The 18,507-nt window shown below is 44.5% G+C and overlaps 1 protein-coding gene across 8 annotated transcripts in view; it reads left to right on the top strand.

The window, feature by feature from the left end:
- The window catches only part of PDZD2 (PDZ domain containing 2), a 474,581-nt gene that overhangs the window by 399,179 nt on the left and 56,895 nt on the right, over nt 1–18,507 (top strand). For all 8 annotated transcript variants that reach the window (XM_032135867.2, XM_058430032.1, XM_058430033.1 and 5 more), the window contains 3 exons: nt 5,737–5,848; nt 14,012–14,157; nt 18,099–18,218. In XM_032135867.2, the coding sequence (XP_031991758.1) occupies nt 5,737–5,848; nt 14,012–14,157; nt 18,099–18,218 (378 nt within the window). The remainder of the gene's footprint in view (nt 1–5,736; nt 5,849–14,011; nt 14,158–18,098; nt 18,219–18,507) is intronic.

Genomic DNA, 18,507 nt, shown 5'->3' on the forward strand with positions numbered 1-18,507 from the left:
AATCTGCCACCTTCCCATAGGTATGAAGTTGAAATGTATATCCCTACAGTCTATGTAATCATCAAATCTGGAGGCACCCTGAGACTTGGGAGAAAGCTTGGGCCTTTTTATTTTTTTAATTTCAACTAAACATTACCTATATTCTTATGATACACATTAGGTACTCTACAGTGAATTCTTTTTTAATCCCCATGATAGCCCTATAAGACAATTGCAAGGTAATTTTAACCCTTTTAACATAAATACAATTGTTCCTATTTCACATAATGAAAAACTGCCTTGGATATCAATGATCAATATGTTACAGGCACAATCCATGCTGGATTGTGTTACAGCAGCCTATGGCACATGTAAATTGCATTATACTCTGCATACACCTCCTGTGCTTATAGTTTATACATTGAGCGGAACAAGTTTCCATAAATCGCTGATTAAAATATGTATACTCTGAATAGGGAGCAACATGACAGTCTCCCTTATTTGTTGGCTGGTGGGCTACTCAGGTGCAGCTGAGAAGCTTTCATTTCTTCTCTTCTTCATTTCTGAAGTAAACATGGGGGAGAGCAGGAAGAACTGGGAAGTCGCAGCTTAGTTCCGCGTCCAGTTCCACTGGAGGCTGGTTCCGTTGGCCCAGGGCAGTGGTGAATTCCAGAGGCCCAGGCCCTGTTCCTCGTCCATGAGCCTGGTCTCTGTGTTCTTTGTTAGCTTTCCTGTTGATTCTGATGCACCTCCAAGTTTCCCTAGGCCATTCTCAGCCCCTGAGAATCTGCCTCGGAATCAGACCTGTGTAAATCAGTGGCCACGTCAGTCACTTTCACTCTCTCGGTCGTTTCTTGGGCCACTGCTTCCGCCTTCATGCCCACTTCCAGAGCTCCTCTTTTGGCAACTGCTGAGCTTTGGGGGAGTTCTCTGTGTGAACGTTCAGCCTTCTCCAATCCACTCTTAGGATTCAGCTTTCTCAAGTCAGATTCACTGCCACACGGTCGTCAGCTTGTTGGTTTCCAGAATTTGTTGCTTTTGTCTTCTGTTTTCTTTATCCTTGTGAATTATGTCTGTCTTTTCCTAAAAAAATATTTTCCCTGTCATGTTAGTGTGGTTTCAAAGGGAAATCAGGAGACATCTGCCACCTTTAGTCGAAACCTATGTTATTTAATTCCCAAATGCAGGCCCATTTTTCAGATGCGGACATTGACGTTCAAAGAGGTTCACTGACGTGCCTAAATTGCAGTAAAACAGTATAATCAGGATTTGTGCCCAGGTAGCTGGCCGGATTCTCAGCCACTCTGCCCCACTACCTCTCTACAAAATCAAATGCTAAAGATGCTTCTTCATTGAGTGCTGTGTATGGTACAGGTGTGGAAAATGATGCAAACAGGAAGGCTCTAGCGTGGAAATTGGCAAATTCTATGAGACTCCATTAATATAATGGGATTGTTTTGTGCTACACTTGATGTTAGCCAAGAGGCCGAGAAGCAATAATGGCATTGTTTTGTAACACATGAATTAGAAACTGCTCATGAATAATAGATTTTATCAACTGTTTCGCTGAACTGAAGGCCTTCCAGGAGAACATTTTGCAAATTTCGTTTCAGAACAGCTAAAATGACATCATTTCCAGAACAGTTTGCTCTGTGCATTGGGAACAAAACCACACGCAGAAAAGGGACTCTCTTAGAGTGTGGACATTTTCAGACAATAGTCGAAGTGTAATCAAAATTGCGTTTTATATTGCTACTTCCTGACATAATCTGGAGTGAATGTGTCTAAGCAACCCACTTCCTGTTCAGTGAGTTACAAGTCGTCTAATATCACAACAAACTCAACGAAAAAACAGTTTTTTGTTATAAGAGGAAACAGTTCCTTTTAATTCATTCCCCACTGCTAACCCATTCAGTGGGTTCTGAAATAAGATGTCACTCCTTCCTTGCTCAACAGCAAGAGCTCTCTGCTTGCAACTCTTTGAGATATCTCTAGGTCCATTCTTACTGGTTCTAGCTACAGGCATTAGGTAGCCACATACACCATCTCTCTCTCTTTTTTTTTTTGAGACAGAGTCTCGCTCTTTTGCCCAGGCTGGAATGCAGTGGCGCGATCTCGGTTCACTGCAACCTCTGCCTCCTGGGTTCAAGCAATTCTCCTTCCTCAGCCTCCCAAGTAGCTTGGACTACAGGCGCTCACCACCACATCTGGCTAATTTTTGTATTTTAGTAGAGATGGGGTTTTGCCATGTTGGCCAGGCTGGTCTCGAACTCCTGGCCTCAAGAGATCTGCCCGCCTCAGCCTTCCAGAATGCTGGGATTACAGGTGTGAACCACCACCTCTGGCTCACATATACCATCTTTAGCATAAGATTTCTTTGGCATAAAAAACCTACTGGCATTTTGTAGATCGTAGAAACTCAGTCTGTCTGTCATGACCGGAAGCCTTTCAGGCAGGCTCCTTTCCTTCTCAGGTGCTCGTAAGTGCTTGTATCATCTCCAAAATGTCTCTGATCCTATGAAAACCTGGGGCTGTGTTGGGAAAATAAAGGAGAAGACAGATGGAGAAGACAGATGGAGAAAACTTCCGAAGTCCAGAAACAATAGGCTGGCATGGTTTTCCTCGCTTGGCATGAACATCTCAGATAGACTTTCCAACATTTGGGACCTTGGCCACTGTGTAATAAGCTACCCATTTAGTAGGCACCAAAGGCAGTAATGTCTTGCAAGCCAGGGAATCCCTTACTCTGAAGGTCGATAGCCTGGGTCAGCTGGTATTATCAGAAGGAACCAGGAATTTTTTTTTTTTTTTGACACAGAGTCTTGCTCTGTCACCCAGGCTGGAGTGCAGTGGCGCAATCTCAGCTCGCTGGAACCTCTGCCTCCCAGGCTCAAGCGATTCTTTTGCCTCAGCCTTCAGAGTAGCTGGGATTACAGGCATGCGCCACCATGCACAGCTAATTTTTGTGTTCTTAGTAGAAATGGGGTTTCACCATGTTGGCCGGGCTGGTCTTGAACTCCTGGCCTCAAGTGATCCACCCGTCTCCGCTTCCCAAAGTACTGGGATTACAGGCATGAGCCATCGCGCCCAGCTGGAACCAGGAATTTAACTTACTCTCTGGTAATTGCTGTTCACAATCTGGAGACAGTATGGAAAGAACCTGGAGACAGGTTCTTTGCATAAAGTTTTTAAGTCAAGCAAAGGGGAGGCTCTAAGGCTTTTCTCTGGATTCTTCCATTTGTATGTGGCCCAGAGCTCAGGATGTCTCAGAGATGGCTCTTTCTTCTCTGTGTACATATTGATGTCAGGATTTGGGGCTGGGAAAGACATCCCTCCAGGGAATCTCTAAAATCACCCTCAAGATTCTGTTCCTGCTTTTTCTTCATAATTTAAACCTGGACACCTGCCAGTTCCTGATAAGGTAATATGAATGCAACAGATTTATGACCTTTGTTTTACATGTCAGAATTAATTTGTTTTCTCAATGCCCCTTTCTCAACTTTGCCTATGTTGCCTCGTTCTCAGACCTTTTTATTCCTCTTTCTAACCCAGAAAGATACTTGAACTTGAGGAGGAAGAGGGAATCTTCCAAACTTCATATATTGTATACAGAATTTGTATATAAACAATTACTTCTTAAAAGAGATTGCCTACGTAATTACTCTAACTGCTTACTTTATACCTTTTTATATATTGAATTTTTTTTTCTTTTTTGAGATGGAGTCTAGCTCTGTCGCCTAGGATGGAGTGCAGTGGCGTGATCTCGGCTCACCGCAACCTCCGCCTCCCAGGTTCAAGTGATTCTTCAGCCTTAGCCTCCCAAGTAGCTGGGATTATAGGTGTGTGCTACCACGCCTGGCTAGTTTTTGTATTTTTAGTAAAGACAGGGTTTCACCATGTTGACTAGGCTGGTCTTGAACTCCTGACCTCAGGTGAATTTTTTTTTAAGAGAAAGAAAGGGTCTTGCTATGTTGCCCAGGCTGTTGATCTTGACCTCCTGGGCTCACGTGATCCTCCTGCATCAGCCTCCTGAATAGCTGGGACTACAGGCACCTACCACTGTACCCAGCTATATACTGAATTTAATATACAATTTATAACTTTCATTACCTGTTAATTTGAGGGTGAGAAGTGGCACTATAATTACATCACCTTTTGATAACTGGTAAGAGAAAATGCAAATGAAGAAGCTTTTGAATACATACAAAAAGCACTTTAAGTAGGACCAGGTTGATTTCTCCCAACCCCAACTGGGAGGAAGATTCCTGCCAGTTGAGTTTAACTTCATAGTCATGAACTCCAGACAACTGCCAGGCTGAATGGCATCTTTAAGAGAAGCCAGGAATCTTTTCATCATCAACTTTGTTTTTTTTCGTTTTGTTTTGTTTTGTTTGTTTGTTTTGAGACAGAGTCTCGCTCTGTCACCCAGTCTGGAGTGCAGTGGCGTGATCTCGGCTCACTGCAACCTCCGCCTCACGAGTTCAATCAGTTCTCGTGCCTCAGCCTCTCGAGTAGCTGGGACTACAGGCACCCGCCACCATGCCCGGCTAATTTCACGCCCGGCTAATTTTTTGTATTTTTAGTAGAGATGGGGTTTCACTGTGTTAGCCAGGATGGTCTCGATCTCCTGACCTCGTGATCTGCCCACCTGTGCCTCCGGGCATGAGCCACCGCGCCCGGCCTCATCCACCTTTCTTTACTTGATACCTTATATGCCTTTTTAAGTATGTATATCTTCCTTAGCGAGAATATTACCTATTTTAATATAAGACTGTTTTCCTCTAGAACCTCAGAGGAAAATAAAATTTCAAATGAGAAGGTTTATTGTTTGATGTATCTCAAAAGTCTTGTACATGTAAATTTACCCCACAATATTTTATAAACACTCTGAAGTGCATGTGTCTCATTTTTCTTCTCTAGTAAATAGGGGTTTTGTTTTGTTTTTAGCATGTTGGGTTTCTCTAGGATGGAGGACCCAGTGAGCCTTGGGATCAGACTTTGTGCATCACCTCCTGGGGTCACACAACTTCCAGATGTGTGGGCTGACCTCATGTCGACGCCTCCAGGGTGCCTGGGCTGAGCTTGATTCCAGGAGCCGTCCGATCAATACTCAGGAGCGTAGCACACAGAACATTTGGTTGACTAAGATGTACAGCTGCCACAATACCAAATTTTTACTGTATTTTAGAAACCTTAGAACTGGGTTTGAATTTCTGGTTTAATATTTGTTGCAACTTGCATTGTGGGAAAAAAGCTCTGGCCCACAGGTCAAGAGACCTGGGCTTGCATTGTAGCTTTGTAGTTGACCACTGGGAGACCACCTGGGTCACTGACCAACAAGTGTCCTCAGCTGTAGGATGGAAGATGAAGTGGCCCTGGGGGCCCTGGTTCCATGCTGGGCAGTGAGACGTGTGCTGAGGAGGACTTGGGGCCCTGGTTCCATGCTGGGTGGTGAGACACGTGCTGAGGAGGACTGGGGGCTCTGGTTCCATGCTGGGCAGTGAGACGCGTGCTGAGGAGGACTGGGGGCCCTGGTTCCATGCTGGGCAGTGAGACGTGTGCTGAGGAGGAATTGGCCAATGCAAGGCGTTGTGAATGCAGCATATCTGAAGGGCTGTGCTTTGATCCCGTGATCCTTCTTCTCACATAACACCTGTATTGCTGCTCCTTGAGCCTTGAGATAACATTGTGGAGGGGGCAGCATAAGTCATGGCAGGGCTGGGCTCTCCCATCAGCTCTGTGCTTTCTGCATTTCAGATGCCTGGGACAGATGAACCCCAAGATGTGTGCGGTGCTGAGGAATCCAAGGGGAACTTGGAAAGTCCCAAACAGGGCAGCAATAAAATCAAGCTTAAGAGTCGTCTTTCAGGTAGGTGGGGGATCTACCTGATGCAGCCTGCCTAAGATGAGTTTTCAGCCTCAGGAGCGGGGAGATGAAGCCATTGCCGGGATGAGCTCCTGTCTTCCTTAAAACCTCAAAATTGTTTTTTCCTTAGATGGTACATACCCCAGGCATTAACAACTGCATTTAGCCTCCTGCCTATGTGAATTTCATTTTTTTTTGAGTCACAACAAAGTGAATGTCAGCATTTCTGTGTGTCTTTGTGTCCTGAAACATAACTGTCTTATGTTTGGTTCATTTACTTCGATCAGATTTCACATGATCCTTTGAATGTGGCGTTAATATCAAATCTGCATTTCAACTAAGCAGGAAAAAGGATGGAGTTGCAGCTTTTGGAGCAAATAGATTCTATATCTCCTGGGCATTTCCTTACGGCAGCTGGCCTGGGCCCAGAGAGAAAGTCAGCATTGAAAGCAATGGCTCTGTGCAGGAGGCACCTTAGAACTTTCGTATATCATTATGATTATTATGAAAGGCACTTTTTTTTTTTTTTTTTTTTTTTTCTGAGATGGAGTCTTGCTCTGTCACCCAGGCTGGAGTGCAGTGGCACGATCTTGGCTCACTACAACCTCCGCCTCCCGGGTTCAAGCAATTCTCCTGCCTCAACCTCCCCAGTAGCTGGGATTACAAGCGCCCGCCACTGTGCCTGGCTAATTTTTTTTGCATTTTTAGTGGAGACAAGATTCCACCATGTTGGCCAGGCTGGTCTTGAACTCCTGACCTCGTGATCCACCCGCCTCGGCTTCCCAAAGTGCTGGGATTACAGGCGTGAGCCACCGTGCCCGGCAAAAGGCAATTTTTAGGCACATGATGGGTCTTTTCCTCCATTAAAAAAAAAAAAAGTAAAAATTGTATTTTATGGCTGTGTTGGTATAAAGATACAGCTGGAGGCCGGGTGCAGTAGCTCACACCTGTAATCCCAACACTTTGGGAGGCCGAGGCAGGCAGATCATGAGGTCAGGAAATCAAGACCATCCTGGCCAACATGGTGAAACCCCGTCTCTACTAAAACACACAAAAAAAAAAAAAATTAGCGGGGTGTGGTGGCGTACGCCTGTATTCCCAGCTACTTGGGAGGCTGAGGCAGGGGAATCACTTGAACCTAGGAGGCTGAGGTTGCAGTGAGGCCAGATCACACCCCTGTACTCCAGCCTGGCAACAGAGCAAGACTCCTCTCAAAAAAAAAACAAAAAACAAAAAACAAAAAAAAGATACAGCTGGATTCATTAGTGTCTATTCATTACTATTATGTTTATTTTTTTTCTGCTTATTTAAAAAGATATTTAAAAGGAAACACTTTTGTGGGTCCCTGAAGGTGGCATGGGCCCTCAGCACTGTGCCTGCTGGCTTAGTGGGAAAGTCAGCCGTGGCTCCCCCTACAACAGTCATCTGGTATGGCAGGAAAAGCAAGAGTTTTGACGCCTGGCAGAACTAGGTTTAGCCCTCAGCTCCTGAGTTACCTTGTGACCGTAGGCTAAGGATTTAATCTCCCTGAACTTCCGCTCCCTCACCTGAAAAAACAGGAGAGCACCCTGACTTTGGAAGGCCGAGCAGATTTTTAAGAAATGCACATTAAAGCATTTAGCACAATGTGTAGTATGTTAATGTCCAAAAAACATTCGCGTCCCCTTCCGGCCACCCAGATGGGTGGAGAGGGCATGCCCGCACTGCTCCAAGTTTATTCTCAGAAAGATGGCAGGTATAAGATGGTGAAATACCTCTTTTTAAAAAAACATCCATGGCCGGGCGTGGTGGCTCACACCTGTAATCCCAGCACTTTGGGAGGCCGAGGCGGGTGGATCACGAGGTCAGGAGATCGAGACCATCCTGGCTAACATGGTAAAACCCTGTCTCTGCTAAAAATACAAAAACAAAAAAAATTAGCCAGGCATGGTGGCGGGTGCCTATAGTCCCAGCTACTCGGGAGGCTGAGGCAGGAGCCAGGTGCAGGACCAAAGTCACACCATGACCCAGCCTGGGGACCAAGGCCGTTCAAAAAAAAAAAAAAAAAAAAAAAAAACTGTGCCTGTAATCCCAGCTACTCGGGAACCTGAGGCAGGAGAATCACTTGAACCCGGGAGGCAGAGGTTGCAGTGAACCAAGATTGCACCACTGCTTTCCAGCCTGGGCAACAGAGCCAGACTCCACCTTAAAAAGAAAAAGAAAAAAAAGAATGCGATTGACAGAATGAGTTATTTTGTGCTCATGACTCAGAATAATTAGGCAGTGTTACACTTGAACAAGTGTTACAACATGGATTGGGGACCGAAAGGAGTGGTGATGACCAGAGGCTGATAAGGAGAAGTCTGAAGGGAGCCGGTGACCAGCCCCTTCCAGCCCTGAGGAAGAACAAAGAGAAAGTCATTTAAGGCCTTTGTGTTTGGGGCGAAGGAGTCACAAGGGCACAGAGGAGGCCTTCCTGTCCTCCGTCTTGGCAGAGTTGTTCAGGACCTTATAAACGGGTTCCCAGGGAGGTGCCCAGAGCTCTGAGGAAATACAGGGGCCTCTGAAACCAGCGAGGTCACATTCCTCATTTTATGCATGAGACCGGAGAAGTTCAGAGAAATCCCAAAGGTCACTCAGTCAATGCCGGGAAAAGGATCTGCCTCCCAGACAAAATTCTCCTTCCCTGCCCTTTGGCTTCTGGGGAATCTTGAAAAGAATTCTATTCCGGGGAATCTTGAGAAGAATTCTGTTCCCCTATCTGGGGCTTTATCAATACAGATATGGAGAGGGGGAGCTGGAGGGCCTCCTAGGTGTGTGATACTCTGATTCTGCTCCTACTACTTAATTCAGAACAAGTGGCATATTTGGCTAAGTAGTTATTCCAGGGCTGGCCACTGTTTGCCACAAATGGATGCCACCCTCTCCTCCTGTGTCCTTCCCAGACATTCAAGGCCACAACAAGGAAACGTAGCATGGAGGAGGAAGCATATGCAGGAATCCAGCAGAACTGGGTTGGTTCCCACATCCACCACCTCTGGTTACATGACCTGGGTCAGGTGACTTTCTTGGATCTCAGTTTCTTTATCCATAAAATGAGGATTATGTTATATATTTATTTTGCCAATAAACGTGAGTGCCTTCTAGGTGCTGTGCCTTGCTGAAAGGTTGCTTTGGAAGAATGCATATGGCACTACCACTCCATGGTGTGGCAGCAAAAAGCCCCGCCATGAGACAGCTGCCACTATTATTACCACTGTTATTTTCTTTTTCTTTTTCTTTTTGAGATGGAATTTTGTTCTTGTCTCCCAGACTGGAGTGCGGTGGTGTGATCTCAGCTCACCACAACCTCCGCCTCCCAGGTACAAGTGATTCTCGTGCCTCACCCTCTCGAGTAGCTGAGACTACACGTGCATGCTGCCACGCCTGGCTAGTTTTGTATTTTTAATAGAGACGGGGTTTCACCACGTTGGCCAGGCTGGTCTCGAACTCCTGACCTAAAGTGATCCACCTGCCTTGGCCTCCCAAAGTGCTGGGATATCAGATGTGAGACACCGTGCACGACCTAACCACTCTCATCATTAATATTATGTTCATTGTCATTTTTATTTTCATACTTATTGTTCTCCTTCCATCTCAAGAGAGGAAGAATGGGTTTGAATGGGTTCAGACAGGAGGGCCTTCTAGGCTGGGCATGGTGGCTCACTCCTATAATCCCAGCACTTTGGGAGGCTGAGGTGGGCAGATCACCTGAGGTCAGGAGTTCGAGACTAGCCTGGCCAACATGGTGAAACCCCACCGCTATGTAGTAAAAAATACAAAAATTAGCTGGGCGTGGTGGCGGATACCTGTAATTCCAGCTACATGGGAGGCTGAGGCAGGAGAATCGCTCAAACCCAGGAAGCGGAGGTTTCAGTGAGCTGATACCGCGCCACTGCACTCCAGCCTGGGCAACAAGAGCAAAACTCCATCTTAAAAAAAAAACAGAAGGCCTTCTAAAGAACTTATAGTCCCAGTGGGAGGTAGCACACACGTACACACAGTGATGGGCACCATGAGGCACACACAAGAGGTACAGGGAGTGGAAGTCTGTCTGGGTCTCAAGGATGCAAGATAAAGGAGGGGCAGTATGCTGGGGGAATTTGGTAGACTGGAAGTGGGGGACAGTGGTCTAGACTTAGGACAAAATGAATGAGAGATGTTTAGGGATAATGGGGAAAAAATTAATTCAATAAGTTTTTGGCAGTTGTTTTTCCTCCCCAGCCACTTGAAAAAGCCAAGAGAATCTGACAGTCGCAATGCTTCAGTCCAATAGAGTTTGTCAGAGTCATTAGGGGAACGGACATAGCAGAATTTTTGGGTGGAGATGATGGTGCAGGGAAAGTTGGGTAAAACTTCACGTGATATTTATATGCCCCACAGTTTTGGAAAGAAGAGGACAGATCTCTCCTTTGACAACCATCAGGGTAGATCAGCGAACAGAGTGGATAGTGGAAGATAAGTCTGGAAAAGTAATTTAGAGACACATTAAAGAAGCTTAAGCAATTGGGCTTTGATTCAGTGCTGTGAAATATGTTCATTCTAAAGATATTTACATGCAGATTTTTAATGTGATCAGCTCTTAATTTGTCCTGTAAACCTGGATATTTAGTTCATGTTTTCTTAAAATGAATCACTCTGGTATCTACATATCAGCATATTATCTATAGATGTTACTGTATGTGGTTTCTCTTCTGTTGATGACAAGTGCCTCCCTGTCAGCTCAAAAGGAATTTTCTACTAATAAATCTTTTTCAGATGAGTAAGCATGCCAAGAGAGATTAATCTGGTCCTGAGTTAGTATTAAGTCATGAATTATTAAAGAGCTCCTGTAGAGGTTCCAACTCTTTCCACTAAGGTTTTGCCCAGACTGGCTCCAAAATGGCTAAAGCAACATCATCTCTCATTTCATGGAACATTTTTCTGATATTCTAACCTGGGTTTTCCTTACTTCATACCCCTTTTTTGTTAGCAGAGTTTCCTTTTAATTTTGGTACTTTCAGTTTATCTATGTGAATATCTTAGATTTGTGATCTTTTTTTTTTTTCAAGACGGACTCTTGCTCTGTTGCCCAGGCTGGAGTGCAGTGGGGTGATCTCAACTCACTGCAACCTCCCCCTCCCGGATTCAAGCGATTCTCATGCCTCAGCCTCCCGAGTAGCTGGGACTACAGGCACATGCCACCACGCCCAGCTATTTTTTTTGCATTTTTAGTAGAGATGGGGTTTCACCATGTTGGCCAGGATGGTCTCGATCTCTTGACCTCATGATCCACCTGCCTCAGCCTCCCAAAGTGCTAGGATTACAGGTGTCAGTCACCGCGTCCGGCCTGTGATCTTTTCAAGAACAAAATTTGTCTTGATTGCAAAGCAATTTCATATGTTTAAAAACCTGTATTACAAAATAAATATTTAACTTTTAAAAAAAAACAAACCTTTAATGGCATTCATTGTCATATGACTGTATCAGCTTTCTTCCAACTTTCTATCACTTTTAATAACTCGTCATTACTTTTTAAAACAATAATCTTGTTTTATTCAGTGCAAAACTTTCAGAGAAATATTTAGGTAAATTGAAATTTTAGGTAATCAGATGAAACATTACCTAGTCTAGGTGATGAACTTAATATATGAAGAATCTGTATATACACACAAACACGTATGTATACACGTGTACACACACATACAGATAGGTATTGTATATCATATAAACATTGTAATATGATTATAGCTGTATTCATATGTAGTTGATACATCATTTAAGATTAAAGTCCCTTAAATTATTTTAAAATAACATAATATAGACTAGGTATTGATAAAGTCTTTAAAATTATTACTATAGAAGTTTTGTTTTTGTTTTTTGTTTTCTTGAGACAATCTCTCACTGTGTAACCCAAGCTGAAGTGCAGGATGCGATCTCAGGTCACTGCAACCTCGGCCTCCCGGGTTCAAGCAATTCTCTGGCCTCAGCCTCCTGAGTAGCTGGGAGTACAGGTGCGCCCCACCACACCCAGCTAATTTTTTGTGTTTTAGTAGAGATAGGGTTTCACCATGTTGCCCAGTGCAGTCTTGAACTCCTGAGCTCAGGCGATCCGCCCGCCTCAGCCTCTCAAAGTGCTGGGATTACAGGCATGAGCCACCGCACCCAGCCTAAATTGTTACTATAGAAGTATCTTTAAAAGAACACAAAATTACAAACCATGAAGTTTTTAAAAAGGACATACTGTACTACATTACAATTTTGAACTTTTTTTTCAAAATATACATTAAGACAGTGAAAAGGCAAAGCATAGACACGGAGAAGATATTTACAATCCATAGATCCCACAAAAGACCCTTATTCAAGTTACATTAAAAATTTGAACAAATGGGCCAGGCGCAGTGGCTCATGCCTGTAATCCCAGTATTTTGGGAGGCCAAGGCAGGTAGATCACCTGAAGTTAGGAGTTCAAGACCAGCCTGGCCAACATGGTGAAACCCCATCTCTACTAAAAATACAAAAATTAGCTGGGCATGGTGGTGCACACCTGTAATCCCAGCTACTCAGGAAACTGAGGCAGGAGAATCACTTGAACCTGGGAGGTGGAGGTTGCAGTGAGCAAATTGCACCACTGAACTCCAGCCTGGGCAACAGAGTGAGACTCTATCTCAAAAAAAAAAAGAAAACACCAATAAATAAATAAAAAATACATAAATAAATGCCTATAAATCAATAAGAAAGACATCCAATTTTAAAACGGGCAAAAGACTTGTTCAGGCACTTTACAACTTTACGAAAGGAACACAGCCAATGAATGTATGAAAAGAATCTTGATCTCGTTAGTCATCAGTGAAATGCAATTTAAAAAACACAAATGAGTACCATCATATATTCTAGAATGGCCAAAATTAAAGACTGACACTGCCCAGTGTGACAAAGATGTGGAGATTCTAGAACTTCCCCGTGCTGGTGAAACAGCATGGGTAAAGCTGGACAGATGCTCGTAGTGTAGCCCAGAGACTCCACTCCTGGGTGACATCTAATGACATGTGAGAGAATATTTAGTAATGGGATATTCTAGATCAAGGGTCAGCAAGCTATAGTCCACAGCTCCATTTGTAGGGCTCACAAACTAGAAATGCTTTCTGCATTTTTAGTGGGTTGTTAAAAAAAAGAAGAAAAAGAATATGCAACAAAGACCATTTGTGGCCCACAAAGCCTAAAAATGTGGTAAAAAGCTTGCCAACTCTTTACCAAAAAAAGTGAACATACCAAAAAATGTTGCCAAAAATCTTTGCTGACCCTTGTTCTAGATCTAAAACCGGAGACACAAGCCAAATGTCCACCAACAATAGGATGGATAAGTAAATTGTGGTATGTTTAGACAACAGAATGTGTTTAGACAATGGAATAGCCTACAGAATGGGGATGAACAGGCTATTGGCATACAATACCGTGGTTGAATCTCATAAACAAATGCTAAGAACAGGAGCCAGACAAAAAGTATGTATTGTGTGTATTTATTGATGTAAAATTAAAAAACAGATAAAAGTAATCTGTAATGTTAAAAGCTGGGATAATGGTTACCCTTGGGTGAAGGATGGTTAGTAGCATAAAGGGTGTTTTTGAGGTTCTGGTTAATATTCTGCCTCTTGATCTAGGTTTTGGTTATGGGTATATGAAATTTCATTGAACTGTACACTTATGATTTGTGCACATTTCTATAAGTTGTTACACTTTAATTAAAAGTTTATTTTAAAAGTTGTGCCTATACTTGGAAAAAAAGCATCTGCACCAACAAGGAAACTGTACCAATCACAAAATGATATTCCTCCATCATCAGGAAATCATCTAATAGCCTTCTCACTATTCCCTTATCCATCAGAGCTACCTCTTATTTGGAACACACATTTACACTGCCCCTCATCTAATCTGGTCATTTCAAAAACCGGCAGTTTTTTCGTAGCCTGACAATAAAGGCTTCAGCACGTAACTAGCTTATGCAGATATTGCTGTTAGGTTGGGCTAGGCTCTGTGCTTTGAGTGTATTGGACGCTAGGCCGTCTCAAAACCATGAAGGTGGGTGTAAATACGAGTTTATGCCTCTGGATGTGCTTACGATTCTTTTTGTCCCATATCAAACTATGTTTTCTCCTCTTTTTTCTCAAGGGGGTGTACACCGCCTCGAGTCAGTTGAAGAATATAACGAGCTGATGGTGCGGAATGGGGACCCCCGGATCCGGATGTTGGAGGTCTCCCGAGATGGCCGGAAACACTCCCTCCCGCAGCTGCTGGACTCTTCCAGTGCCTCACAGGTCCGACCAGGGCTGCGGATCTTTCAAAGACCATAAGGGCTTCCATGTTAAGAAGAACTGCCCATCCATGCAGGCCAGGAGTGTCTGGGGCTAGAGAAATGGGATAGAGAGAGACAGTAGACAAAGTGAGGTCTACCCAGAGAGGCTACAAGGAAGTCAGCCTAATACTTGAAAATAGTGGGGGGAAAAATCCCTTATTGGATCTCAAAATCTTCATCTCCTTCCTACTGTGTGTTTTGGAACCGAGAGGTGCTTTCAATTGGCAGGAGACGATGGCGTCTCATAGTCTGTGGTGAACCAGCATTGCTTGATTAATAGGAGCAGCCTGTGTCAGTGTAACAACCGTGTGGGTGGGTGTGGGCACATGTATGAGAGAGGGAGTGTGCGTGTGTGCCTGTACATGCATCCATGGCTCACCTGGAGTCCTACCTGTTACACAGTAATGACTCAAGCAGCCAAGGTCGTGGGGGGCTGTAGAGGGGGCTGCACTAGCTGCTCAAGTTAATGTTCCAGAACCTGCTCCCATCTGAGCTCTGGACTCCACAGCCCTGCATGAGGGCCGCTCCTCCATCTCAGCATCCTCAGCCTGGTGGAGCCTGGGCAGGTGGTCTCCTAACCAAGGCTAAGGCAGGCTCAGTCCCTGAGAAACCTGTGGGGTATTCTTTGAGTCCTGGCACCTCTAACCAAGGGGCTCAAGAGGAACCCTTAGCAGCTTGTCCCCAGCCCTACGATGAAGCAGAGATACAGGACGGGTGTGGCAGCAATGACATCCACACATGCTTGGAGAGCTATAGAGGGTAGAGTTCTGAAGGACCTGGGTCAGGGCATCTGAGGCAATCCCTTACTTTTGGGGTGTTATGACCCATTTACAGATGGTGCAACTGACTCTCAAAGGGGTTAAGTATTTTGCCCAGGGTGATATGCCAGAACCTCTGTAAGGCTTTAAAGGTGCTCGAATCAGTCAATTATGTGTCAGGATAAAGTATTTCTGTTGCTTCCGATGCCCTTTATCTGACCAGGAGAATAACAAGTGCCCATGTTTCAGGGACAGTTGCTCATCAGCCCATTTTGGGTTGAATTCACCCAAAGGCAACTTGAGGAGTGTTGGGGCATTGAGTAAAAGCAGAGAAAAAACTGGCATGGGACCAGTCAAACTTGTCCAGGCCCAGGACTGCGACCTGCTCAGAATGGTCCTATTGGACCCACAGAGTCCGGGGAGATTGGAACATTGGAAGATAGCCCAACTGTCCGTCGTTTTATTTTTTATTTTTTGAGACTGAGTCTCATTGTTGCCCAGGCTAGAGTTCAGTGGTGCAACCTTGGCTCACTGCAATCTCCGCCTCCCGGGATCAAGCAGTTCTGCCTCAGCCTCCCAAGTACCTGGGATTACAGGCGTGAGCTACCACACCCAGCTCATTTTTGTATTTTTAGTAGAGACGGGGTTTCATCATGTTGGCCAGGCTGGTCTCGAACTCCTGACCTCAAGTGATCCACCTGCCTCGGCCTCCCAAAGTGCTGGCATTACAGGCGTGAGCCACCATGCCCGGCCTTGTCAGGCTGTGTGAAAGATGAGAGAGAGTTTACTGCCGTCATGGCCACAGATCGAGCGTTGAGGTAATTTCTTAACTGACCTGCTGAGGAAACCCGACAGCATTTGTAGCCCAGAAACATCCATTTCTAACCACATTTCCCGGGATGGGGAAGCCCAGGCCAGGGTAGAAAGTTTGAAAGGAGAGTTTTTCCCTCTCTTTTTCAAGAAAACTGTCCTTTCTCTTGTCTCTTTTTATTTTCTGCCCTTTTCTTTTTCTCCCAGGATTCGTCTTTCTTTTTTCTTGGTCTCTCTCCCTCCACTGTAAAGTGCTATCTAGAACCGGGCTCATTCCCGTAATCCCAACACTTTGGGAGGCCAAGGTGGTAGAATTGCCTGAGCCCAAGTTCAAGACTAGCCTGGGCAACATGGCAAGACCTTATCTTTATGAAAAAATGTTTTTTAAATTAGCTGGGCATGGTCATGCATACCTGTCTTTCCAGTTACTTGGGAGGCTGAGGCGGAAGGATCGCTTGAGCCCAGGAGGTCAAGACTACAGTGAGCTGTGATCATGCCACTGCATTCCAGCCTAGGTGATAGAGTGAGAGACCCTGTCTTAAATAAACAAATAAAATAAATAAATAAATAAATATTATCTAGATTTGACCTCTCCAGTAAAACTTTCAGCAATGATGGAGATGTTTTTTATTTGTACCGTCCAATATGGTAGCCATATATGTCTACTGAGCACATGAAAAGTGGCTTGTGGGGGGTGTATTTTTAATTTTAATTAATTTTAATTCAAATATAGATACCTACAGGTGGCAAGTGGCTACCATATTAGACAGCACAGGTCTAGAAAGTTCAAGGAGATCCTGGAAACTCTGAGAGACTGGTGAAGCCTACAGGCCTTTGGTTCCTTCTGGTTCCCAAAAGAGAGATGGAGTGAAGTACTGCTGAAGATTGGTGACCAGAGAAAGAGTTCCCTTAGGAGTTCACACACAAACCTCTGTATTCAAGGACTGAGAAACACATGCTATGTCTGGCCATCTCTGCAATGGTTTCATTAAGAGGGTAGTAACCTTGCCAAGCCCACGTCATTTTTTTTTAATGATTAAAAGTCTGGGAGGCCAACATTGTTGGCAGATATTTTGTAAAACTGCAAAAAAGTATAATTGTTCTGAGCTGCCAAAAATACAAAAATATTACTGGGGACATCTCATTTTTGTGTTTGAATGTAATATATGCAGAGACTCAGGATAAAACTGTTTTGCGATGTCTCTTTTCTCATGTTAAACATGAAGTGATTTTTTTGGCTTAGGTAGAATATCTGCATCAGTGAAGAAATTTATTATTCTAAGAAAAATAGCAAAGAGCAAGATTGTAGAAGTGCTTTGGTGATAGAGTCACTTGATCTCTTGTTTATGTTCTAAGGAGCGCAGCCTGCTTACACGTGTGTATATTATGAGTGATGGACACAAAAAAGGGGTGAGATTGGAGCTGCTGCGTGTCAGGAAGGGAAAGTGTGGCTCATTATGGGAAAATACTTTATTTTCCAAATGTGAGAGATGAGAACTGAAGCTGCTGCCGTCTCTCAGCGGGATGTTTTATGTGGAATAACAGTTGTCTGGGTTTGTGGTTTGGGTTTTATAAGAAACAAGGGCTTGCTGAGTTTTTGATTGAGTGAACTAAGCTTAAAATGGCAAGATACTTTCTAACCATGATGGTGAACTTGGGATGGAGGCAGGGGTGACTACCAAGGGAAAGCCCGACCACAGGTGGTCATCCTGGATCACTGAGGCCTCTTTTTTCTGGTTCCTGACTCCATTCCAGATGTAGAATCTGTGGAATGCGGTCGAGGAAAGAGCAACACAAGGTGCTTAAGATCCCCAAGCAGTTCTTTATGTGGGGGAAGAAGCCATGGCAATCTATTGTAGTAGGGGCTGTTCCTCCGATAGTTTTTTTGAGATGGAGTCTCACTCTGTCGCCCAGGCTGCAGTGCAGTGGCACAATCTCCGCTCACTGCAACCTCCACCTCCCAGGTTCAAGCGATTTTCCTGCCTCAGCCTCCTGAGTAGCTGGGACTACAGGCACCCACCAACACACCCAGTTAATTTTCGTATTTTTATTAGAGACGGGGTTTCACCATGTTGGCTAGGCTGGTCTCAAACTCCTGACCTCAGGTGACCTGCCTGCCTTGGCCTCCCAAAGTGCTGGGATTACAGGCGTGAGCCACGGTGCCCAGCACCTGCGATAGTATTTATAGGAACCTTTTTTTGAGTCAGTGAACCAGAGAGAAATGTCTAGTACTGAAGACATCTAAGATTTTCAAAGTCTGAGTGTATTTTTCTGCCAGATACCACAATAGAACAAATGAGAGTGATCTCTGGCCTTGCCGTGTGCTGACTTTTAGGAATACCACATTGTGAAGAAGTCTACCCGCTCCTTAAGCACGACGCAGGTGGAATCTCCTTGGAGGCTCATTCGGCCATCCGTCATCTCGATCATTGGGTTGTACAAAGAAAAAGGCAAGGTGAGCTCTTTTCTGCAGACTGTTCTGCCTTCTGGGTGAATGTTAGCACACATTTTTTGTTTTATTTTATTTGTTTTTGTGCTTTTGTTTTTAGAAACAGGTTCTTGCTCTGTTGCCCAGGCCGGAGTGCAGTGGTGCAATCACGGCTCACTGCAGTCTTAAACTCCTGGGCTCAAGCAGCACTCCCACCTCGGCTTCCCAAAGCACTGAGATTATAGTCATGAGCCACTGCACCCAGCCACACGTATTCTTTAAATGGTTGCTTTTTATTTTATTTGTCTTTACATGA

The sequence above is a fragment of the Hylobates moloch genome, unplaced genomic scaffold (genome assembly GCF_009828535.3).
Source record: "Hylobates moloch isolate HMO894 unplaced genomic scaffold, HMol_V3 SCAFFOLD_17, whole genome shotgun sequence".
Lineage (NCBI taxonomy): Eukaryota > Metazoa > Chordata > Mammalia > Primates > Hylobatidae > Hylobates > Hylobates moloch.